This window comes from Phalaenopsis equestris, unplaced genomic scaffold (assembly GCF_001263595.1).
Source record: "Phalaenopsis equestris unplaced genomic scaffold, ASM126359v1 Scaffold000148, whole genome shotgun sequence".
Classification (NCBI taxonomy): domain Eukaryota; kingdom Viridiplantae; phylum Streptophyta; class Magnoliopsida; order Asparagales; family Orchidaceae; genus Phalaenopsis; species Phalaenopsis equestris.
The window spans coordinates 16,480-43,326 of record NW_018164590.1 but is presented as its reverse complement, the minus strand read 5'-3'; the positions used below and the strand labels follow the sequence as shown (position 1 = coordinate 43,326).

Sequence of the window (26,847 nt, the reverse complement as noted above, 5' to 3'; positions counted from 1 at the left end):
AATGGTTTATCAAAAATAGAGTAGTGTAAATAAAGCTTATGTGATTGTTGGTTCCCACATGAGCCAAAGCGCTTAGAATATTTTAACAATTGCATCACATAGCCCTTCATATACTAATAATATCATAAGAAAAATCAAGTGTAATATATTTCTAGTTATAATCTTGAAGTAATACGATTAGGATTCATAAGCCCCATAGAGAAATTACCAATCCGGAGCAAGTTTGCTATAAATTTGTTAATAAACTCTAGACTAAAATGGCCCAAAGAAAATGTTCCCACCATAAAGAAAGAGGGTGGACTTGCTAGCTCGATAATATCAACATCAATGAAGAAAGAATATGTTTTTCATGAATAGTGGATGATTGTTTGTTTTGAAGAGGGCTAGAATCTTGTTAAAAAAGAAAAGAAATGGTTGGTTAAATATCTAAGGCATCATGACCCCACATCAACAAAAGGCTGAAGAGAGCAAGAATGAATACATAAAAAGAGATTCCATGGCAGTTAATAAACAAGGGGCATAAGCAATCGAAGGGGTCGCATCACAAGATGAAAATGCTAGAGATGTATGACGTGGAAGTGATGCATAATATGGGAACATCTAGATGGAGAGGTTATTAAAGGTTCTTGAGCAAGAGTAATTGAAAAAGTATAACACTAGGAAAACAAAGAGTAACATAAGTTCACATGATGCGGGTGGAATGTAGAACAAAATCAAACAAGTCATGAGCACAAAGGATGCTGATAGAGTGTCAGCTGAAAAAACCATGAGCATGAAGGATAGATTATATAAATGTAAAGATCATATCGCAAATGTTGAGATCACACTCTACTAAATAAGATTAAATGAGATTCTTCGAATAAGCCAACATTACTTTGTTCAATGGAGAGGACATCCACCATCAGATGTCTCCTAGGTAATTTATGAACAATTGCTACACATCTTAATCGACCATCAAGATGAATACCTTTAGCATAACTCAAAAAAGAAGAGCTATCTATACCTCAACGGAGTTAATGGTGGCCATCTAATATGAGCTTGTGTTTCAAACTAACTGCATAATTAATCAAAGATTCTAGCATAATTTAGACATTTTTATTTAAAGAATATTTAGATTTGTATCATTAGGATATAATTCCTTCCTTGTTACTTTTATTAAGTTTTGCTTCTTATCTTTTCTATTTTCTTAACGTATTGTCACTTTAACATCCTTTCATCATAAAGAAGACCCTTAAGAGTAAAGGTAACAACTGATTGAATAAATAAAATATTTGGCAACTCTCTCTCTCTCCCTCTCTTTATTTGTTGCCTAGCTAACTACGGCATCATTGAGAAGCCACTTGGAAAAAAGTTTGAGAAATTGCTATTTTTCACACATATCAACTACTTTTACCAAATAACACATAAATGCCCAAACTATACAATGGTCTCTCGTGGCGATATCATTATAGATATATGATTTCAAACTGAATACTTTGATAAAAGAGATGAATTTTTGCTCTTACCATGCAGCTACTAAGGCACATAAGCAGCTACTAAGGCACATAATGGTGATTCTTTGCCAATAAGCACACTCTAGACTACCAGCTTTGTCTCCCCTTCTTCCTTCCAAGCTCTAACTTTATTGTGTTGAGATACAATGTCAGCATGTTAAACAAAAAATACTTGAAAAAAAATTATGCTTTCTACTCTTTAAGAAATGGTTATGATTATGATTATCCCCATATTAGGGTTGACTAGTTTTATGAATGTCCAATGTTCAGCCTTTTTTTTTTGTTTCATGAGTTACTAAATTACTTGCACACAAAATTTTTATGCAACTTCTATCTTCGGTACCATTCCTTCTTAATTCACACTCTTTGAACACTAATTTTACAAACCCATTTTAGGCGGGTGTTTTCCATCCTTCGGTACACATGCCTAACCCACTAACTTTATTATCCCTTATATTATCTTCAATGAAAGATTGCCCCCTCATAAATACAAACCACCCAATTCCTATATAATTACATAACTAACACCTAAACTTTAACTTTTACATATATTCCACCTTACCTATGCATGAAAAAATGCATTCCACTTTGTATGTGGTATGAAAGATTTTTATGATAGAAATGGAAAAAAATAAAATTCAGATGTTAGATACATAAATACATATGAATTTGGTGATATGCATGTAAATTCCCTTATAATCATTCTTCCATGTATCCCTCATTCTATCACACATTCATTTTAACATTCTCATGCTCAACTTATTATCAGTAGTAGAATGAGTTATAACAGAAACATGATAGCACATCTTTCATAGAGAATATGAAAGCTAGCTGAATTGAAAGTATCTGATATGTTGCCAACATAAATGAATGTTGATGGGCAAACATTGATTGATTAATTTATAATGAATTTTACAAGAATCACCCGTTTATATAAATTAAAGCAACAAAAAAAAAAAAGTATAGGCTCCTAACCAGTGTGACAAATTGAAGCAATAAGATATTAACTAAATTCCACCCTTATTCAAGGCCATAAACTTGCACTGCTCATTCATGGCCAGCAATTGGGCCTCCTTTTTGTCTAGGAGATTCCTTAACCTAACATTCTCATCCATGAGATTCTGAACTTCAGCCTCTTTCCGCACCGTTTCATTTTCAAGGCGAGAATTCTTTTCCACAAGCCTGTTTAAAATTAAAATAAAAAAAAAAAACATCATTTTGATAGAGATTACTTTCAGCAAATTACATTCAACAACTTTGAGATTTGATTTCAATAAAAGGCATGAAACCTACAAGCACATTTACATTTTCTTGATTATTTTTTTATCATTCAGACACCAACATTTGAGAATTACATAACCGCAAAATTTAATAAATGACTATCTAGACAGTAATTTCTATCATGAAAATGCGCCATTTAATGAAATATTAAATATTTTGGTTACAACATTTTTTTTTTGTTTTCTGAACTAAGTATAAGTTGAACACCATTCCAACCATTCCAAAAACCTAAAAACCCATCACTAACAGATAAGCATTAACAAAATTATAAGTTGATCCATGATCCATCAGCAAAATATAATAATCAACTACTTAATGAGTAATTTCTAACATGACAACGCACCATTTAATGAGATATTAGAATTGTTTGGTCACATAAAGTTTTTCTCTGCACCAATTATAGTACAAGCCAGCTAAAAAAAACTGAAACCACATCTCCTCACCATTCCCTACCCGCCCTTCTCTTCAAACCAAGTAAAAAATAAATAAATAAAATAAAACACCGCCATTCAGTAAAGTGAATTCTATGTAGAAAATGAATAAAAAAATTGGTGATATCAATATCCGAAAAGAGTTACTGCAAGTTCACTGATTAAATAAAATTAAAAAGCAAGCATACAAGGTGCATGAGGCTCCCAATAAGGCGGGAATGAGTTCTAAGAAGACTAAAATTTAGATTATTGTTTTGTACGACAATAGCAGATGTTTTGTTGCAGATGTATATAAACAGAAACATCTCAGCCAGGAAAATAATCACATTTTGGACATTTCAGCTTTATAAAAGTGCAAAATACAAAAAATTGTATCATATGTCTTTTGCTTAAAATACAAATTCAGGTATATGATTCCCTTGTGCAGTGCAAAAATCTTACATAATCTTATATGTGGCAAAATGTTTTGTGACATATGTCGTTCAACCAAAGTAAATCACCTTGAATAAACCAATAAACACGACAGAGATCAAGAAGTGGTTGAACGTTAATTAATGATTGAACATAAAAAAAAAATAGAAAATGTAGAAAAAGAATAAAGATGCAAATCACAGTCACACTGGATCATGATGCAATAAGAAAATTATATTATGGTGGTGTAACATCCCACAAACAGATAACAAGGAAAATTGAACTGACTAGTGTCGATTCAATTGAACCTCCATTAGTCTGTTCTGCGTTATAAGAAAGTGAGGAGATGGAGGGGGGTAAAGCCTGCAGACGAATAACAGAGTGAGCAAGAAAGTGGAAAAAGAGGAGCTGAAGTGAGCAGGGGTCAGAACTGAGAGAAAAGAAAGAGGATGCACGAGCAGGAAACTGGAGATGAGTAAAGGAACACATGAGCAGAGGAGCAGAAAGCATGAACCAGAGTAGGCACGGGCAAGAGCAATGAGATCAAGTGGTGATCAAGTCCATTGCATGCTAGCAAAAGAGCAAGCAATTACGAGCTCAAGAAAACAGCTGCAACCAAGAAATAGATCAAATGCTAATCTATATATTTAGAAAAAGCTAAAAATTAATTTCAAATGATAGAAAGAAGATTGCAGAAGGAAAAATTGAAATAATTTTGTTAGTTAAATAATCTGTAATTTCATACAAGGAGACGATATTTAAGGACCAGGTGGCAAATTAAATGCCTAATGGTAGTGATATAGTAAATAAATTTACTTATTAAAATTTCAGAAATATATAAAAGAATGATATTTACTTTTACGAATGTAACTGGAATGATAGATTACTTATTAAACAAAATATTTGCTAGTGGTCACTAAAGATTATGAATTTGAGTGGGAGTATACAAACCATATTTTTAAAATGAGTGGAATAAAGTAAAAAGAAAAAAGAAAGTTTTGTTAAGGTTTGAAATATAGAAATCTTATGTTTATGTGCACCTTGATATAGGTATTCTACTGCAGAGATGGCTTTTAAAAGTTGGTAAACTAAATAAAACTCCTGAGGTCAAAGCGAGTGCTTATATTTTTATGGTAATATTGCTGTTTCTTCTAAATTAGTTGCCGTAATAATTATTAATATTATTCAATCAACCAACATACTTTTTTTTTTTTTTTTTTTGTTATAAAATTGATTCATCATGTTGGGATGAATGAAATGAATTTTCTATTATATGTTCAAACGTTTATCTTACAATATATAAAGTTAATTATAGAAAGTTATGGAATAATATGTACGTAAATAGATGATCTATAGAAAATAATTGCAAGTACATGTCAAATGATAAAATTAACACTTTTATGGTACTAGCTGGGAATACTAAAGATACACTTGCATAAAAACTGCAAAATGATATAGATATTAAAGTACCTTGAATGATAAATTTTAGACGATACTCATATGATAGATGCAATGTATAAAGTGATATATATAAGATATGATACCCCCACTATTGTGTAGTACAAAGAATTAAATCTTTTCAATGCTTAGACTAACAATCCAATGATCACATACTAATTTATTGGATTTTACCTGATTTGCATATTCTCTCTTTAATTTTTTATGCTACTATAATTTTAGAGATATGAATATTCACGGAGTTATTAATAACTCATGATAATTTAAACTGATATTTTCAATAACACTTTTAACTGCAAAAAAGAAAGTGGAAGAAAAGAAAATGCTTATCAAAGACACAAACAACCAAGTTAATAGTAAATACATTTATAATTGCTTACTTTTAAATTGAATTAAAATTTATTAGTTAGCGCTCTTTTGATTCATTAAATAATTATTTTTAATAGTGATAGTAACTTAAATTATATTCATTATCTAACAGTTTATTCAAGCATTTGATTATTCCAAGTCCTAAGACCAAGTCGTAACAAATGGAGAGTTATTAGGGACACCATCTGCCTTTAAAGAGGCAGCTGAAAGTTGAAAAGAAGGAATAAGTGATCATAATCCAAGCTCCAAGACCATTGAAAGGGCCAATAGATAAGGTCCGAAAAATAATGTTGGGAATCTGATGGTTTTAGAGATGATAGATTGGGAGGAAAATTGTCGTCATAATTTGCATATATATTATTCTTCTATCTCTATCTATGGCTTTCATTCTTCTTATTAACATCACATTTGTCTTTCATGTCCCTAACCATCACACTCCCGCCATGAGTTTTCAGACCAATTATGTATTGGCCTTATAAATGAGTTTCGAAATCACATTCGGTTAACAAAGAATCGAGATGTAACCAGCAGGATTGTACTGCAGTGGGGGTTACTGGCTATACCATCCAACAATGTAGAAGACAGCAGAGAAATGAAGAGGGACAAAAAAAGGAAGGTGCTTGCATTGGCTGATGGGTGTGTAAAATAAAATTCAACAATACCACAAACCCATTGCTTATGATTAACTACATTACACGAGTTTGTCTTCAAGATGGATGAAATTGAACATAGAAAAGGAAAAACAATAGTATCAGAAAAATTAAATCAACTATATGCAAATCATATACATGCATTATTTTATAGTGACAAAAAATGAAACCAAGCATAAATATCATACATTAGGATAGTAAAACATGCCATTAGGCTAGTGGTGTAAACAAGCCAAGCTTGAGCGAGCCTAGTATTTGTTTGTGTTCGACTCAATCGAATAATTTTAACTCAAAATATGGTGGTTTCGAAATGACTCGTTAATAGCATGTTCAGGCTCGATTCGATTCGAATTCATTTGTTCATTTAAGATCGTATTTTGCTCAAATTTAGCTTGAATCATAAAAAAAAATAATAAAATTTATTTTTTTTAAACAGCATAAAAAACAATATCAAAATATAATAATAAAAATAATTTTTCTAATTACTTAATTAATTCCATCCAAAACAAGCCGAATACGGTCGAACAAATGATTGTTCATGTTCAGTTTATTTATAAATTGAGCTAAAAAAATTGCTCGTGTTTGATGCGCTTGCTTGATACTAAGCAAGACGAACACGAGTTGTACATGAACAAGTTTTTATGACAGCTCCACATTAGGCAATATTGAAGCCCTTGCATTTCGTAAGTGTTATGTTAAATTAATGTAAACGGCATACAAAAGCCAAGGTGAGTCGAACACAAGCTATTCGCGAACAACAACCTTTTTCGACAACTCTACATTAGGCAATATTGAAGCACTAACATTTTTTAAGTTTTATGTTTAGATTACTGTAAACAACATAAAAATGCCATAAGAAGTATGTGAATGATGATAGCCAAATGCATTTCCTACATAATTTACAAAATGGCCGCAAATTTTTAAATTTTATTTTCTAAGTGTTATGTTAGATTTTGAGACGCAATTTCTTTTGATGAATGATAAACTCTGTAAGAGTATTGATATGATTTGCCTAAAAAAAATTGCATCAACACGAACATTTAAAATTTAGCTTTCAACAAAAAAATGTCAAATTAACACAGCCACAACCAAAGCGGCATATTTTCCTACACCTAGCACCCCAATTATCATTTGTCTCATGGACCCTGCATCATGATAATAGCACTACCCAAATAAACCACCACCCTTCAAAAAAGGAAAAGAAAATAAAGAAAAGAGCAAAAAAAAAAAATCAATAACATCCAATAATCACTTTCACAAATTTAGGCAACCGTTTCCTCATTGTTTCTTTATGTTTGCACTCATGTGCATATCAAGTTTTGAATCTCTTCATCCTCAATCCATCCTTCTACGCACAAGAAAGAAATAAACCAGATGCTAATGAGAGAAATCCATTTATTCATTTCCCAAAATTAATTATTTAAACTATTTTTAAATCCAACTTGAGAAATATAATCACTAATTGTCACGACTCGGCGTGGGGCGCCAAACTTTCCAAGGCAAAAATTAACGTTCAGCTGGTAAACTTAAAATTTTCAATTTTTATTTTCTATGACTAACAAGTTGACAATACAAATAAATTGAAAGAGTCATTCAAAAAATAATTAATTTAACCAATAATAAGTTTATATTTCAATTTGTTGTCCTCATCTTCTATATACATTATCTCTTCTAATATCCATCTTCTATTCAAAAACGTAAACCTGAAAAAAAATATTAAAATATGATAGCCCAATGGAGCATATAAACTTCTAAACTACATTAACCAAGCGAAAGAAGATAAAATGTATGCTAGTCTTTCTTAGTCTGCTTTATAAATCCATATAACAATTAAATAATATATTCTTAATATTTGCTCATGAAAGAATCTAAAAATTTCTACATGCATTATCTTTTATTTTACTTTTTAATTTTTAATCTTTCAAGTTTCATATAATCTTCCTCTTCACTTGTACATCCATCTCAAGAGCACCGTCTTAATATAACCTAACACACCCATAGCCTATACATATCACATCAGCACAACGGGGCACAAACCAGTTCTACTATTGTTTAAGGTGAAAAGATACACCTGACAGATAATCTCCAGTCAGCACAATGATTTGTGATCTAAATTATACAATTTCCTAAAATGGTAGGAAAACATATACGCATGTAGATACACTTGCATCCTCAGTCAGTACTATTAGAAATTGTACTTCTTCACTTAGCATGCACATACAAGTATTCATATATATAATATTTTCATTTCATTCTTCATAGCACACATTATTCTCTTATGAGAAATTTTTTATTTATCTACCAATGAATAAAATGCATCTCTACTAGAATATAAATGTCATGTAATAATTTGATTTATACACCTATATCATAATGTAAGTCATCTAATAATCTAATAACGTCATTGGAAAATCATTATACAATTATTTGGCATAATTGTTCACATACATGTTTTTTGCCTAATAATATGAATAAATCACATATAATTTAAATTTCAATGGTATAGAGTACAATTGTGGAAAATAAAAAATCAAAAATATAATCATAAGTAATAAATATTACTGTAAGATAAAAATATAAGTATTCGCCACAATCTTATTTATTTCGTTCTCCTTAAAATTTTCTTTTCTTACTACAACACCGAATATCATTATATGTATGGTTGATACAACAACAACACAAAAACAACAAGCAATTATCCCACTAAGTGGGGCCAGCTACATGAGTCCTTTTTCTCTATTATGTCTTATTAAGTAATATATTTTCATTTAATTCAAATAAATTAAGATCGTTTTTATATAATATGCCCAAGTCTTTCTAGATTTACCTTTATCTTTCTTAACCTAAATCAAATCCAAAACATCTACTCTCCCAATTGAATTATCGAATAGTCGATGTTTAATGTGACCAAACCATCAAAGACAACTCTCTCTAATTTTGTCTGCCACTGAGCTGCACCAACCCTATCACGGATATATTCATTTCGCATTTTGTCTTTAAGTGTAAAGCCATTCATCCACCTAAGCATAGACAACACTTTAGACAACACTTAACTTAGTTCTATGTTTCTCTTTTAAAGGCCAACATTCTGCCCCATAGAGCATTGCAGGTCTCATCACCTTCTTATAAAATTTTCCTTTTAGCCTAAGTGATACTTTTCAATCACAAAATAGACTCGAGCGTTCCTCTACTTCGACCAACCAACTTGAATTCTGCTAATAACGTTCCCATCTATATCACCATCACTTTGAATAATATATCTGAGATATCAAAAGCGTTCACACGTTTTAATAATTTGATCACCCATAATTACAACTCTAAAGCATTACCTACATTTCTTCAAAGCAATACCTACATTTCTCCTATCATCCATAATTATTCCTTCAAAGCGTTACCTACAATTCTCCTATCAACCATAATTATTTCTCTAAAGTGTTACTCGATTTGAACACCCATAATAATTCCTCTAAAGCATTACCTACATTTCTCCTATCATCGCCACCAAGATTTCATTGTGCTCTAAACAAGATCTTAAGGAAAAGACATAATGAGAGCTTACCTCAATTACTGCCTAATTTCTTCTACCAAATCAATGATCCAAAGTCCTAATCCGTTGAATCAAAATTTCCTTTAATCTTCAATTAAATTCATAATATTATTAACACCAATTTAAAAAAAAAAACAAAATCTTTAATTTAAAAATATAAAACACTTACCTTAATTACCCTCTTTTTGCTTCTTGTAATTCAAAATCATCTTCTGATTTTACTATTTCGAATCTACCAATTCTGATATTATTCTTTTACAATTTAACTTTAAAATTAAAATCCTTAAAATGAAATATGCATATAGATTAAATTAAAATAAACAAAGCCTAAATTCACCTACTAAAGCTCTGTTCACTAAAATTTTGTTTGATCTATTGATTCTATTCACCATGTCTTTAATTTGAGTGCTTGTCAACTTAATGTGATGAATTCATAAAATTTTACTATTAGCAAAATAACATTTTTAATTAAAATAATTCATAAGATTTAAGAAAACTTAAACCTTTACCTTCCCTAAAGGCTCGGCCCAACCTTTCCCATACCAAGTACCACACGTTATGGTTTGGTTTGGTCTCCTCTCGCACAGAGCGCCTTGCCTCCTTCTCTCCACATGATGAGGTTTCATTTGGCCTCTTCTTTGTGCACCAAGCCACCCGACTCAACTCTTCCCTTTACCGGCACGCAAGGCCCACCTCTCCATTGCATAGAACGCGTGACTTTGGCTTTGTTTCCCTTCTTAAAGAGCACAAATAATCGGCTAGGGTTAAGCACATGAGGTGCAATTCCACTCCTTTAACTTCTTCATTCTCGTACAAGACGCACGTGTTGAATCTTAGAGGTGTTCGAAACCCTTGTCACTACTCCTTCTATGGCACGCCTTAGGTTTCCCCTCTGACTCCTCTTTCTTCTTCTTCTTCTCTCTCTTCTCTTTCTTGCTCTCATTATCTATTACAATCTCTCTCTTCGATTCAAACGAGAGAAACTTAATCTTTTTAGACTTATGAAAACCTCCAAACGCATATTCAAACTAGCATATCAAATTTTTTTCTATGATTATTACAATTCTCACTAATAAAATTTTGTGTTCAAAATTTAAGAGCTTCATAAAAGCCAATCATTATGCAGCTGAAATATGAACTATCCAAAAATCTTAAAAGAAAGTCTAATTCTTGTTAAGTGATAACGAAAATAGTTTCGACAAACCTAAGATTTGCGATAAGATAATTCAGTTAAATAATCTCCAAACCTCTGAAATATGAAAACATAACTAACACCACATCCTAAACTAACATAACTAAAAAACACTCAAATTCTAAAATAAAAGAACATAAAGATACTCAACATAAATATGATAACATTGATCAAGCTCAATTAGCATCTACATCAATAGTAATAGGTTATTCAAGTACCTGATAAGTTAAAGAATAGATCTTAATCGAATGTTCTACTTTAGTTGCTCCTTGAGTCACTGTACCATTTTTTATCATCTTTTGCTAACAGCTTCTAAAAGTAAATCCATTCTAAAAATTTGTTGAGCTGAACCCCTTTCTGAGTTAGCATTTGGTGTTGATCTCTAAGTAGAATTAGGGCAATTTTTTATCAAATCTCCTCGCTATCGTCATAAATAATATACCTTAGAACTAAATAAGCATTCATCATAGTGTAGCTTCTCACACTTAACACGAGCTAGTAGAGTTAATACCATAGTGGAAAATAACTCCGTCAACATATGATTTTATTTTCTTCCTATTAGATTCTCCAAAATTAATTGTTAGTGCCACATATTTCAATCTCTTCCTCTTATGCATGTCTTTACGATTCTAAGTTTGCTAAATCAATTTTCAATCGCTTGACCCTTTCTATTAGCACAAATAATTTTTAATCCTAAATGACACTAATGGTTGTCCGATTGAATCATTTAATCCAAAAAAGAACCTGTAACGCTTATATGTAGTAGATATAAGTTGTGGTGCCCTCAATGTGTAGTGAACTCTACTTCAAACTACATAATTGTCTTTTCTCCATGCATCAACTTAAAGAGCTTATGTTGCATCTGCCTCCGTGTAGAAAGGGGTATGAACTAATCTATAAATAATTCTATAAAATTTTCCCAGTTAACTGACTCATTTGATATACCTCCCGGCCTATCCCAACGTTACACTTGCCATCATCTTTCATATTCTCCATCTAATACAAATGCAACTAGAGGCACCTTCCTCTCATTCGAGTAAGACATACTGTCCAAAATCTACTCTATTCGCAATAGCTAACTTTCAGCTTCTATTGGCCCTTCAGTTCTCCTAAACAGTGGTGATCATAAATCCTAGAACATCTTCAAATATTTATCTATGGCAAGAGTACCATTGTTTCCATTAGATCGTGATCTAGAATCCTAAATAAGTTGGGTCACAGCCGCCATCATCTGGACCAAGTGACATTTGCATTCACAATGACATTGGGTGATAATTCCTCTCCCACCTCCAGAGCATCCCCAATCTCCTCTTGAGCATCCATATGTTTGAGATAAAATAAGGTTATCTAGTCAAAGTTAACCTAACTCAAATCACTTAAATTACTAATGATTAAAAATTCACAAAATTATCCTGTTGGTTCTTCATTAAGATTCATATTATTTAATCTAACATTGTCTTTGATACCACTTTTGTCGCGATCCGGCTCAATGGCTTAGAATTTCAAGTGGGAGTGGACTGTGAAATTAAAATTTTCTATTTCCATTTTCTATCTCTAGCAGTTAAAAACCAAAATAAATTGAAAGAGTTACTAAATAGAATAATATAATTTAACCAATAATAAATTTACCATTCAATTCGTTGTCCTAGTCTGCTATATACACTCTCTTCCAAACTTAAAACATGAAAAATATTAAAATAACAAAATGAATTATCCAAAATAACCTAGGAAAAAATTATACTTTTAAACTACAATAATCTAAGGAAAAAAAGACAATATGTATATTATTCTTTCCTAATATGTTCTAAAAAATATATAATGATTAGTTTGTACATTCAAGATATTTTCTCATAGAAGTAATGTAGAATTTTTACATGCATTATCTTTTTTTTAATATTCAAGATTTAATATTTTAACTTTAATGCACATCTTACTCTTAACTTATGTATCTATCTCGGGAGCACCGTCTAAACATAACCTAACACACCTTTGGTTGATACATATATCATTGGCACAACGAGACCCATTTTAGGCTTACTATTGTCGGCACAACGGTTCGTGATCTGAATTACACGATTGACAGAAGTTTTAAGAAATATCTACATGTGACGAGTATATTAGCATCTTAGACTAGTACTATAAATGAGTGAACTTCTCTCAACATGTACATACAAGTATTTATATATACATATTTTTATTTCAGTGGTCATAGCACATTTTTTCTTATGAGATATTTTATATTTATTAACCAATGAATAAATATATCTATACTAAAATCTAAAGATCATATAATAATCTGATAAATTTTCTAGAATCTAAATGTCATACAATAATCTAATAACTTCATAAATAAATCATTGTGCAACTTTTATGCAGAATTGTTAACATGCACATTTCTTGCCTAATAATATAAAGACATCACTGATAATCTAAATTTTAACAGTATAAAGCATAAATTTTACAAAACTAAAAATTAAAAATATAATCAGAACTAAGAAGCATTATTATAATATAAAAATATAATTACTCATCTTAATCTTACTTAATTAGCTTATTCTTCTTGAAATCTTTTATTGTTGCAATACCTAATATCATTGTGTATGATTAATACTTATTAATTTATCTTTATCTTCAATTATCTACATTTCTAACATCGCCACCAAAATTTTTTGGTGCTCCAAACAAGATCTTAGAATATTTATTTATTTAATCAAAAGAAAAGACACATATGAGAGCTTACCTTAGTTACTCTCTTCTTTCTTCTACCAAATCAATGATCCAAAACTCTATCCTCTAAATTAAAATTCTTTTAATCTCTATTTCAATTCATAAAAATATAATTAACACCAATTTTGAATTTAAAAAGAATCTTTAATTTAAAAACATAAAACCCTTAGCATTATTACCCTCTTCCTGCTCCTTGTAATTCAAAATCTTTTTATAATTTTACATACTTTGAATATATCAATTCTGATATTATTCATTTAAAACTTAACTTTAAAATTAGAATTTTTACGAATATTTGTTAAAATTAAATAAAAAAACCAAAACACCTACTCAAGCTTGTTCGGCCGATCGGTTCTATTCTCCCTTATTTTTAATTTGTGTGCTTACAAACTTAATCACTATTATCAATTCATAAATTTTAACATTAACATAATAACATTTTTAATTAAAATAATTTATCTAATATAAACAAAATATTGAAACCTTTACGATCCCTAAAGGCTCGGCTCGGTCTTCCTCAGACCAAAAGCTACATGCTAGGGTTCGATTTGGTTTCCTCCCACACGAAGCCTCTTGCCTATGCACATGTTGGGGCTCAATTCGGACTCTCCATCTTTCTTGGCGCATCGAGCTCCTCGACTCAACTCTTCCCTTTACCCGCATGTAAAGCGCACCTCTCCTTCACACAAAATATGCGACTTCGGCTTCATCTCCCTTCTTCCCAAGCGTATGCAATCCGCTAGGGTTATGCATGCGAGATATGATTCCTCTCCTTCAACTTCTTCCCTCTCATACAGAACACACGCATTTATCCTTCGAGGAATTCAAAACCCTCGTCCATACTCCTTCGGCATGTTCTAGATTACCCCTCTGACACCTGTCTTTCTTGCTCTTGCTATCTCTTCTGATCTCTCTGTTCAATTCGAACAAGTTAAACTTATCCTTCTTACAGTTACAAGAACGTTGAAATGATTACTCAAACCGACATATCAATTTTTTTTCTATACAGTTATTACACTAACCACATTTACAATATCCTCACCAACAATTAACTTAATATCAACAATTTTATTATTAACTTTATTAACTTCAATAATTTAATCTTTCAACTCTCTACTTACTACAATCCTTATTATTATTATTAACCCATCCAATACAAAGAAGGTTATAAATTTTCCCAATATCCTTGGAATTTATGCCATTTCACTTAGTTTATTATAAACACAAAAATATTTTTTTTATAAACACAATAATAATTATTCTTCTGACAAATGCATCCACTAATTTTCTCGTATTATCACTGCATGTTCACTTCAAACAATCTAATCTTATTTTCAAGTGTGGCAAAATCATGTCCACTTTTAGCACAATTGCATTAAGTAATGGTGCATCACTCATGATAATGTTCTAACAAAACCTCGCCAACCTTACATTAAACCGGCATAGCTTGTAAAGCATCACTTTTACATAATGTCCTGGCACTAATAAAATTCATTTTATGAACTTAGGCATAAATTCTGCAATTTGATTTCACCTAACATCAATCATAACCTTTATCATTCCGACATAGGGCCAGCAAAAAATTTTGAACTAATTATATTTGGCATAATTACTATAATTGTTGTCAACCTACACCAATCATAATTTTCTCCTCCGGAATTCAAACCGAGAAAAAAAGTTTTAATTGGTATAGCACACTTTCTTTGAATAAAAAAATTAGAAGTCTTTGTATTACCTTAGTTCGTGAATGCTACCTGTTACATGTGTTGAGCTTTGAATTATTGTTATAGTTTTCACATGTTATTTTGTTTTGCAGATCTTTGAAAGCAATTAACTTTTATTTTTTAATTTAAAATCAACTCCTGGGCGAGCTTGCCTTGCTTCTTCCCTTACATCTTACCAGTACAATCTTCGGGCATTATAAGAAGAAGTAAAATTGACCATGGTTTATTCATTGTATAAAATATCATACCAATGAAGTCAATATATTGACAAAATGCCAGCTTTTCTCCATCTGTGGCCTATTTCATTATTTATAAGCCAGCTGGATTTCATAAAACTGACAACTCAAATCACCTTACCAAACAACTAGACTAAAAATTTGATAAAATAGTATTTCATGCAATCAAATAAAAAATTGGTAAACAAGTTTATCACTGATTTATAGAGAAAGACAAGTTCAAATTTTTTTTTTAAATTTTTTCTACAAGTTAAAATATTTAAATCATGCATTGCTTGCTCGCAAGAAACTTACCAATAGTAAATTAGCATGCTTAAAAAATTGCTGAAGCTTCTAATTATATGTTCATAATACATTACTAACAAATATATTTTAACAAAGTAGCATGATGTAAAGGAGTCAAAAATACGAAAAAGAAGCATGCATGAGAAAATAGTGATTAAGAAGGGAGAAGAGGAATGGAACATAATAGAGTTAGCTGAGCAAAATACCCAAGACCATATTATCTCAAAATTCTAGATTCTTTATTTTAGCATCAAATTCCAAAATAAAGCATAAAAGATGCCTTCGATATATCTCCAAAGAAACATTCTTTCAATATAGAGTAGCAGCAAAGAGCAGTTCAATACATAAATTAAAAACTAAGTTATGATTATGATTAATATTTAGTCTAAACCAATAATGTTCCGAAGCCTAGCAAAGAAGAACTTTGTCTAGAATTTGCAAAACGACCATCCAGAAAGCATATGGACCAAAACAAGGAGGGAAATTTACATACGTAGCACACAATTCTTATGTATTTATATATCTCACACTTAAACTTTCATATTTACATAAATAGAACTTTGGTGCTTTAAATCAATGCATGAAAAGCTGTACTTCACTTGTAAAAATTGGTAATAGTGTGATTTTTTATTTGATAGTACAGATTTGAGTGTTATGTGTGTAAATATGAAAGTTTAGGTGACAGATACGTAAATACATAGGAATTGCATGCTACGTGTGTAAATGCCATAAATAACAAATCTTGTATTCAACTGTTTAAAACGGACTATATAAAATCATCAAAACGCAATAGATGCCATACCTATCAAAAACATCCCTCGTTTGTACATGACTATCTGATGATAATGCTTCCTCTCTGGAACGTATGAGATTGTTAACAAATGACCTCAGCATTTCAAATTCTTGCTTTACACGAGAAAGCTCTTGCTCATTTTCTACAGCGTGCTGCTTCTGTCTCGATGTTTCCTGCATGAGATGTTCAACCCTTTGCCTCATCTCATTAAGTTTATCATTTGTACTAGCTGCAAGGTTTTCCATCTCTTTAACCTTTGTTGACATTCTGTCAATTTGGAGGCCCTTCCTTCTTAGTTCTGTCAATCCTAAATTTACCTTCTCTTTTTCATAAACAACTTCAGTTTCTGCAATGATGACCCTTTTAACAAGTGATTCCATAATATCTGTCACCATGCCTACTGACCTTAATACTTCCCCAGTATAGGTTCGATCATTAGCTTCAAGTGATCCAAGATTAAAATTACTAGTTAATGAAGTTTCTTTTGCTAGAATTTCATAAGAAGGGTTCACATCCTTAGAACAATCACATAGAGCGACATCCACATTGCTGAGCTTTCTTCCATCTTCATGCTTTGCCACACATGAACACTGGGATAAATGCATAACTACCATATTTCTTGCCTTAGATTTAAGAGAAGTGAGCAATGCTGAAATAGTTGCAACTTTACACCAAAGAAGATCCAGCTCACTCTTTGCAACATTTTCTGAGCGTTGAATGCCGACTTTTAATTCCAATAATTTGTCCCGCAGTGAATCAACTTGAGATTGGAAAATCTCCAAGTCCTGCTTCCAGGAAATCTCTTCTCCCTGTGCCTGCAAATCCAGTACCATAGCTCCATTCTCCATACTATCTTTACCATGTAGCATGAAAGAATACTCTTAGGTGAAGTATGGTAAGAAATTGAAAATAAATTAAAAGTAACATAATCTCACAAATTCATGTTTTTTGTTCATTAAAAGTTACAAATACAAATGAAAATGAGTATAATTTTGGGCAACAAACAGCTTGTACTAGTAAATAATCATGCACGCCAAGCATGTAAAGTCAAATTACTATACGCGAGGAAAAAAAAAACTGCATGAGTCAATAAGGCCGATCAAATTTCCTATGAAAACATTGACAATGCGAACATACATAATTTTCCACTAAATCTATGTAGTCTACATGGTCAAGAGTTGACAAGATTAACAGCTCAAAATAAGAACAATTGCAAGTTCACTTCTCACTCTAGTTGAGGCATTACCCTATTTTCAACAGCATCACCACTCCATTTGTCAACTGTTTTCCCACAAAATATGCTTCCCCTTAGGTTGGAACTTCAACTATCTATAGTTGACAACCTTCAGAGACTGAAAAACATCTAGTCCATTTCCACATTAGATGAATAGCGAAGGAATCTAAGTCTCCTGTATGCAAATGAGTCTATCCAAAAGAGTATGCCCTTCTGAATTGATCCTCCACTTCTTATTTTAAATGTGAATAAAAGGTAAAGCATCTTCAAGATCTATAGAGATGCCTGTTAAGTGTTCAAAATGCATAAAAATTGTTGTGTATTTTTGTGTAAATGTTGCATTATTTTGTATTTTTATGGCATTTGTTACATGTTTTATGCAGGATATTTACAGAATGACAAGTTGGAAAGTACATGGAAATGTTATTGTAGTAGTGCCTATGCACTACTATAGCAGCACCTACGCGCTATGTTTGTAGTGTCACAATTCATCCATGAAAAAGAGGTCAATACCCGAGACATCGGCGTCGCAATGCTCTATTTTGAGGGTTATAGGCAACGTCTATAGCGCCACAGTGCTACGTCATGGCGCCGCAATGCCAAAACTTGACCAATCTGTCTTTCAATCCGTTTCAAAACGGCTCAAGGGAGTTGGGGAGCGGTCTTAGGCTGTTTTAGAGAGTTAAATTTTTATTTTGGGGAGGTGGTATGAGAATGCAGTGGACTGAATGGAGTGTGTAGAGAGTGTGAGTGTTTAGAGTGTGAGAGCCTAGAGTGCGACTTAAGTGTGTGAGAGTGAGTGAAAAGGCTACGTCCATGGAGCAAGATGAGAAGATTCAGCGGATTTGGGATGTTTGAAACTTTATCCTGGTGCTTTTCTTTCATTTACTCAAATGTTGTGTTTTGAGTTCGATGTTTTATGTTTAATTTTCATCTAAATGTAATGTAACTAAACTTCTTCGCCTAGTGGTATATTTTATGTTTTGTAATCTGGATTTAAGATTTTGAAATGAAAAATTCGTGATTGTTGTTTTATTAACCTGCAATATTTATTTAATTGCATATTCTTCGTATGTATATTAATATCCACTGTAATCTAAACCTTTTAATAGAAAATTATTGGAACAGTATGGTTCAAAATTCAATGTTTTGCGCAATTGTCGGGATTTAACGGTAAAATTCTAATTTAAGTTCATATTAGTTTAAAAAGGTTATATTTTAATTCAATTTATCATTGTTTTGTTGTGTATTGTGCTGATTGTATCAACCATGTGTGTTTTATAGTGATTAGACTGTAGTATAAATTCTGAATTTTTTTGTACTATGCAAATCGTGTTATAGCAATGCACGCTGCTGTGTTATTTTATAATTCCATTGTATTTTTATGTATTTGTAATTTTATTTTATTGTTATAGCTCCATTGTGACTACAATTCCACCCTTTTGTGATAATTGTTAGCGAAGAGTTATCTTTAAAACCTTAAGGTGGTTGTAGCGTAGGATTAACATTGTGAGTTAATATTGTTTGATCTTGAAATTGAAAAGAGCGGTAAAAAAATACAAAGCTATAAAAGAACAAAAATAATCTTGAAATAATAGAAAATTAACAAAATGAGGGAGATCAACATAGAGCACTTAGGAAGTATGTCAATTCATTAGTAGAGGGTATTCACCAAAGCATAAACAAACCCACTATCCAAGTTAATAATTTTGAACTTATGCCTGCAATAATTTAAATGGTGCAAAATATTCAGTTTGGGTGTTTATCTGTTAAGGATCCTAACCTACATATAACTAGTTTATTAAAGATTTGTGTAGCTTTTAAGTATAAAAGTCTTTAATGACACCATTAAACTGAGATTGTTCTCATTTTCTTTGAGGGATAGAATTAAAATGTGGTCAAATTATCTTTCTCTTGGTTCAATTACTACTTGGAATGATCCACCATAAAAATTTCTAAGCATTTCCTACCATCTAAAACAGCCAAGCTTATGAATGATATCATATCTTTCACCTAGTTTGACAATGAGCCGATCTATGAAGTTTGGGATAGATTTAAGGATTTACTAAGTGTCCGCACAATTACAAACCAAATTGGCTGATAATCCAAACTTTCTGTAAAGGGTTGATCAGATCTTAAAGTCAATTATAGATGTTGCAAAGGATTTTCTTATGTCAAAACAATTTGATAAAGCTTATGCTTAAATGGAAGAAATGACAATAAATAAATTTCAATGATCATCAGAGAGAATTAATTCTAAGAGGATAGCTAGTGCTCTTGAAAATGATGTATTAACCATTTTAAATTCCCAATTAGCAGCCTTATTAAAAAAGTTAGATAACCAAGAAGTGAATCCTAGTTAATGGAAATTTGTAAGTTATGATGAGATGAAAATTGCACATTCAGACATTTTTGGGCCACAATCTGTGGAAAATTTATATTTCGTGAACAATAGAACAAACAATCCCTTTTCAAACACTTATAACACAGGTTGAAAAGATTATCCTAATTTTAATTGAAAAAACTATCAAACCAAATTAATAGGAAATTGGAGAAACCAAACGCACATCCCTTTAAATCCTAGACCTAATTACTCATTTAGATTCACTTATTAGATCCTAAATCCTAAACCCTAAAGAAAAAAATTTAGAAGACTTGGTATTATAAATAGATAATCAATTATAAAGTCAAACTGGAACCATAAAAAAAATATTGAGAGTCAATTAGTGCAACTAGCAAATTTATTAACTAAGAAACCCAATGGATGTTACCGAGCAACATAGAAGTAAATTTAAAAGAAAAGGGTATGAAACAATGTAAAGTGGTCCAACTAATGAGTGGAAAAAGGATAAGAAAGTTGGCTATAATGAGGGAAGAGTAGTGGACGTGAAAATGGAGGGTTGGGATTGCGATGGCAGCGCAGAGGATAGAGAGGAAGGTGGCGGTGGAGACTGGAACTGTAGAAAATGGTAATTGGAATGATGTTGCGGGCAGCTAAATTGAGATACGGCAGTCGGGAGCAATGTGGGAGAATGCAGAAAGAGATAGGGTATGGCGGATGCTAGAAACCCTAAGATAGAACTAGAGTTAGGCTAGCTTTAATATCAAATGATATCAAAGTTAACCCAAATCACAATGAAAAATAAATATTATTACTAATAACAAATAAACGAATACAACACACACATTTGAAAGAAAAAATACAACAACACGGCGCCTAGAAATCAAAATTAGCAACAAACACGACAGAAACACTAGACCACGTTGGATCTCAGGTGAGATTGGTGGTCGATAGGGGCTTGGAGAGGTGGTAGCAAGGGGTGGGTGGATTGGACAACAAAGAAACAGTAGCTATGGGTGGTTATGCACGGCGGGACAATAGCTAGGTTGTGGGGGTGGCTTCGGCGCTAGCACAGCAGCAAGGCGGTCTGAGAATGGTCTTGGGCAGCGGGAACAGCAATGGCAATGTGGGGGAAGTGCTAGAACAACAGTGAGGTGCAGGGATGTGGTTCAAGTAGCTAGAATAGCAGTAGACAACAAGGCGAGGGGCTTACGGAGTTGCAGCAAGGCAGGTTGTGGGTGGCTGGGAAAGCAGCATGGGTTTCGAACGAATAATTTTAGGTTGTTGGCAGTGATCAGACGACAGTTAGAAGAGCATCAACTGCAGGAAGACATCCGAGAGGTGGTTGTCGAGGCGTTTATAGCGAGGAATTCATGGTAGCAAAGCAGGAGGGATGGAGAGAAGTTGGGGAAGGATAAATATCACCTCGAGAGTGATACAGCTGAAACAATACTCAACCCTTCAAGGAGAATCACTGCCTCCGACGAGATACAGACGGAACTCCACCAAATTCCTCGAATATAACCCTCAAAGAGAGAAATAGACACTAGCGGTTGAGCTAAACAAACTCACCAAAAACTAAAACTAAAAAAATTAGGAATACAAATATATAATGAGAGAATATTAGGAGTGGCTTAAGAGGATCAGCCGACTCCTCAAAAGGGAAAAAACTTGGACAAGTTCGGTTCAAGAAAAAAAAATGGGTCTTGCGAAAACAATCCATGCGGCACTTACCATGCTAGCGCGGGCCTGGGTGCCCCTGCCTGCTAGGCATGGCTCTCCCGCATCAGACTTAGGAGCCAACATAAATTCAATGACCTTGTCAATATTTAAGAGACTAGAAATAGGAGGGGTTCAACCTACTAGAAGTTTTCAATTAACAAATCAATCAATGACATATCCTAGAGGAATGATTGAGAATGATTTAACTAAGGTTGTTACATTCATCTTATCTATTTATTTTATTATTTTGGATATGGAAATCTTAATTATATTAAGATTGTCATTTCTTACAAGTAGTAGGACTAATATAGATTTACAAAAGAAAAGTTAATTATAAGAACACGTGATCAAAAAATAATTTTCGAAGTTTATAATCCAATCAACCTCCTACATATTCTAATGAAGTTTGTGGTATAATAAAAATTAATAAATTACAAAAGAGATATTGAATGAAACTGAAAAAATAACAAAAGATTATATATTCAAAGAGATAATAAAATGGGGTTACAATTTGATAGGATAGGAAATTTTCCAATAGAACAAACATATTAAGATTATGATCAAAGCTTACGCAAAAGAAAATTTGATTTTGGAAAAAAGTACGAAGAATTTCGACATTATCAAGTTGATGACATAAAATTGAGCACTTGTTGGGAGGTGAAGAGACATAGGGTGCATTTGAGGCGGCGGTGTAGTGCTGCACTGCAGTTTTTTCTGTTTGGCAAACCTGTGTTTTGTCTGCGTTATCAAAAAACTGTAGTTGAAAGCTATACTTCCCCACTAGACCTGGTTACCTACAGTGACTGCCAGAAAACCACGATCTGATTTTTTCAAAAAAAAATTATAATAGTCACTGTAGCTTTTTAAATAACTGATGTTTCTTCAGCAGCTTCACAGACAGCTGCCCCAAACAGACTGATAATCATGGACTGACACAACTAAAATAAAATAACAATTATGCTTATTATTAAGCATGGTACTTGTTTGTTTGGTTAATAAAAAATTAAGTTGGGGATCCTTTTATTGGTGAACTGTACTTGTATATTTTGTTGTTTATTATTACTTTCGAGAGTTAATTTTACATTTTCTAATATAAACTCAATACAGTCAAGTAAAACATTTATGTATATTTTATGTGTTGATATGTGAGTTTAGCAAGGTTGTCTTGTCAAAACTGCAGTGCTATCATTTTTTTTCGTGATAATTTTCATAAAACAAACCCCTATGACTTTATTTTCACGATAATCAAAGCCTAAGATTATGATCTAATTAGTTTTGGTAAACAAATGAATCTTAAAAATTGAAAAGCCTTGAAATAATAATTTGAAACTTTTTAACTTTCATAAAATGTTTAAATTAACTAAATATTTAAGACAATTTCAAATTATTACAAAATTGTTTAGTAGCTTTGATAGATCCTTTGAACTTTATTTCCCATTAAACACATAAAGCCTTGGCCTATAACAATATTTAATTAATATAAAGATTTAGGATTCTAATACTTAATTAATTTAAGTGATAGTGTTGGATTAGTATTAATTAAACTATAATGGAAATAATGAAAATTGACCAAGATAACGATATATTCAATTGAATAAAAATAAAGAAATAAATTTAAATTAGAGTAGAAAATACTCAACCAACCCTCTAAAAATTAATAAACAAATGATTCCAAAGAAAATTCAAGTCAAAAAATAAGGAAAAAGATGAATATGTGAAAAAAATATTTGGGGCTAAGATTTGATACTTTCTATTCAAATTTATGATTTTGCTTTTAAAAATTGAATCATAAAAACTTTAGTGAAATTTAATTATCTATAATATAATTAGAAAAGAAAAATTCAGTGTAAGAGAGTAGAGTGTGTGGAGTGTGTGGAGTGTGTGGAGTGTGTGGAGAGGATAGAGTGTGACAGTGCAGAGTGTCTTAAGTGTGCAAGAGTGAGTGAAAGCTAAGTCCGCAGAGAAAGAGGAGGAGATTCAACAAATTTGGGATCCTTGAGACTTCATCTAGGTTTTTTCCTTTCATTTACTCAAATGTTGTGTTTTGAGTTCGATGTTTTATGTTTGGTTTTCAATGTATTGTAACTAAACATAAATTAATTAGACTAGTACATTTTTATGTTTTGTACTCTGGAATTAAGGTTTTGAAATGAAATATGTGTGATCGTTGTTTTGTTAACCTGCAAATTTCATTTACTTACATATTAGCCATATATATATATATATATTAACGTTCACTGTGATATAACACATTTGACAAAAAACTAGTGGAAGATTAGTGTTAGAAATAAACATTCTAATAACATAGGAGTATAATTGTTAGAAAATTACAATCATTTTGAGGAATAGAAAATCTTGAAGGTTTTTGCATGATTCAAACATGTAAATTGTAATATGAGATCTCAATGCTCTTTAATGGTTCAACGGAGCATAAAAAGTACCATTGTTCTTGATTGACAACACATATAAGAGAACCTAACATTGAGTACGATCATATGAGGTGTTCACTAGTCCAAAAAAGTTAGTTTAATTGAAAAATCATAGAAAAAATTTAACTTTTCATCTCTTAAATAAAACCATAAAAAGATTTTTTATTAATTGGATAAAACTTGACTTGAAATAGGACCAATATTGGACATAATTTAAAATTTTAATCTCCATCCTCGTGAGAACAAACTTGACTCGATCATTGTATTACTTGAATAACACATGCAATTCGTGAACCTTGCAGAGGTCGGGTCAATTCCTACTCTCATCAAATGTATGGAATTTTGTAGCCTCCAATATTATTATGAGGGCACCTAGCACCTCCTTACTTGCCAATCTTCCCTAATCATGAAACATCACTACTACTCTATGACCATCCAAGAAGATCAAATTAATTGGAAAACTACTTCCCACACTCCCACCTTATCAAGTTGTAGCTTTGTGGAAGTTTGTGTTGCTCGAGAAACAAATTCCGCCTTTCGATCACTTCATCTACAACCTACAAGCAAGCATGAGGGATCATGTATGATGTGAGAAGTTCGCTCTATCAATTCCAAAAGACAAGGTTCCCATCACCTATTCTCAATACTCCATAAGAGATTTTTCACCCAAGATAGACCAAATGCCACTTCATCTAATGTCGCATTCATTCAAATGTATGGCACGGAGAGAGAGGAAAGATATGTTTATGTCATACAATCCCCCTACATAAAGAAAGCATATTAGAGAGACAGGACAGATTTCTTGAGATATGACAGATTTCTTGTACAAGTTATGAAAAGTATAATGTCTCAAAATATAACTTAGAATATCAATTAGGTTAGATGAGAAATCAAGCACAATAGTCTTAAAAAGAATTTGGTTAGTTTCAACGCTCTTACATGGAACTGCCATTTCACCAAACACTTGAATACACTTTTCTATGCAAATATTTGGAAGTTCTAGGATAAAAGTTTCAAGAGTAAGCTTCAATGAAGTGTCTTTCAATTATCTATCTTTGTTCTGCAAAAGCTTATTTCTTATGGATTCCATTCAAGCATTTATTAGGCTGCATTCAGTTTTACGTTTACCACCCTCCCATTAATTTATATAACTTGATAAATATCAGAAATTAAAGTAATATTCAAATCCACCATTCCCTTAGTTTTATACTATTCAAAACATATTTAAACTAAAGTTGAATTTCAAGCCTTCAAAATTGAAACTCCTTAACCTCTATGAGATTGCCCTAAAAAAATATGAAATTACTCATCCACTATCAACCAAAAAAATGCTTGTATTTAATTCCATAACTGAGTTCAAATCACTTCCAACTAGTTATCTCCAAACAAACTAGCCCTTAGCAGAAACCATGTAGCCAGAAACATACTCTTGTTAGCACAAACGAACAAGATCATCATAGTTGAAAGTTATCAATGGACATAACATTACATCAATCGCTGCAGTAGATACTCGGCAACAAAAACACCTAGTTTAACCCTCGCCCTAGAGAACACCACAAAAAACAAATTCCAAACAAACAGATGCTCTCAGCAACCACAACCTACCGGCCGAAGGAAATTGGGAAAAAGAAGTTAGAACATATTTCTCCAACAGAAAACGAATAAAACATCAGTTAAATCGCGCATATATATTAAACAGAGACTGTCTCTGCGCATCTCAATAGCTTAATTACTCCATAAAAGTTCGCGATAAGACAACCATCGATCCCAAGAGATTTAAAGAAGCTACCTTTGAGCCAATTGGGAGAAGGAGAACGAGATCGGCCGCCGCCGTCAACCGCCTTCTCCTCTTCTTCTCGGCGTTGAATGGGATCTCGGAATCCGGCCTGAGCGGAGACTGCGAATTTTATTTATTTATAAAGCAACATTTACTTTGGTGGATAATTTGCATTTAATTATAAACCAATTTTTTTTATTTATTTATGATATTTTATTTATGCATATAAATGTCCCTTAATTAAAAATTTAAATTATTACTCAATAAATAAATTTTGAAGATTTTAAATAGAATAAATTCTTTAAAAGCGTTTAATTTTTATCTTTTGCAAAGCATAATTTGTACTAAAATATTCCTTATAATTTTAGTGTGACCCATATTTAAAATTAATTTGATGACCAATATAAGGACAATAAATGATCATCTCTTTATTATATAGCTCATAAAATACAAGTAATCTTAAGTAGCATTTGAAATAAACTTCAACAGCTATGTGAGTTTATTTAAATTTCAGAAAGTCATGCATACATATCACACAATTCTTACATATTTACATATCAAGCATCTAAATTTTCATATTTATTTTAAAATTACTTTTGTGCCATAAATCTTTCCATGAAAAAGTAGAGTAATAATGCTTTATTTTATTTGATATTAAAAATTTGAGTGGTGTTCATATAAACATAGAAAAATTTAGGTATTACATATGTAAATACATAAAAATTATCTAATGTTTATGTCATGCCC

At 31.8% G+C, this 26,847-nt stretch overlaps 1 protein-coding gene across 3 annotated transcripts; it reads right to left on the bottom strand.

Moving 5' to 3' along the window:
• Positions 1-2,360: 2,360 nt before the first annotated feature.
• Positions 2,361-26,227, bottom strand: LOC110021811. 3 transcript variants are annotated; one of them, XM_020720466.1, is made up of 3 exons: positions 26,113-26,227; positions 16,607-17,477; positions 2,361-2,675 (listed from the first exon to the last, which is right to left on the bottom strand). In XM_020720466.1, the coding sequence occupies exons 2-3, from the start codon at positions 17,464-17,466 to the stop codon at positions 2,501-2,503; spliced, it is 1,035 nt and encodes a 344-aa protein (XP_020576125.1). In that variant the 5' UTR covers positions 17,467-17,477; positions 26,113-26,227; the 3' UTR covers positions 2,361-2,500. The 3 variants fall into 3 exon arrangements, with proteins under 3 accessions (XP_020576125.1, XP_020576127.1, XP_020576128.1); XM_020720468.1 differs by having other exon boundaries at positions 16,607-17,450; XM_020720469.1 differs by having other exon boundaries at positions 16,607-17,446.
• Positions 26,228-26,847: the final 620 nt, after the last annotated feature.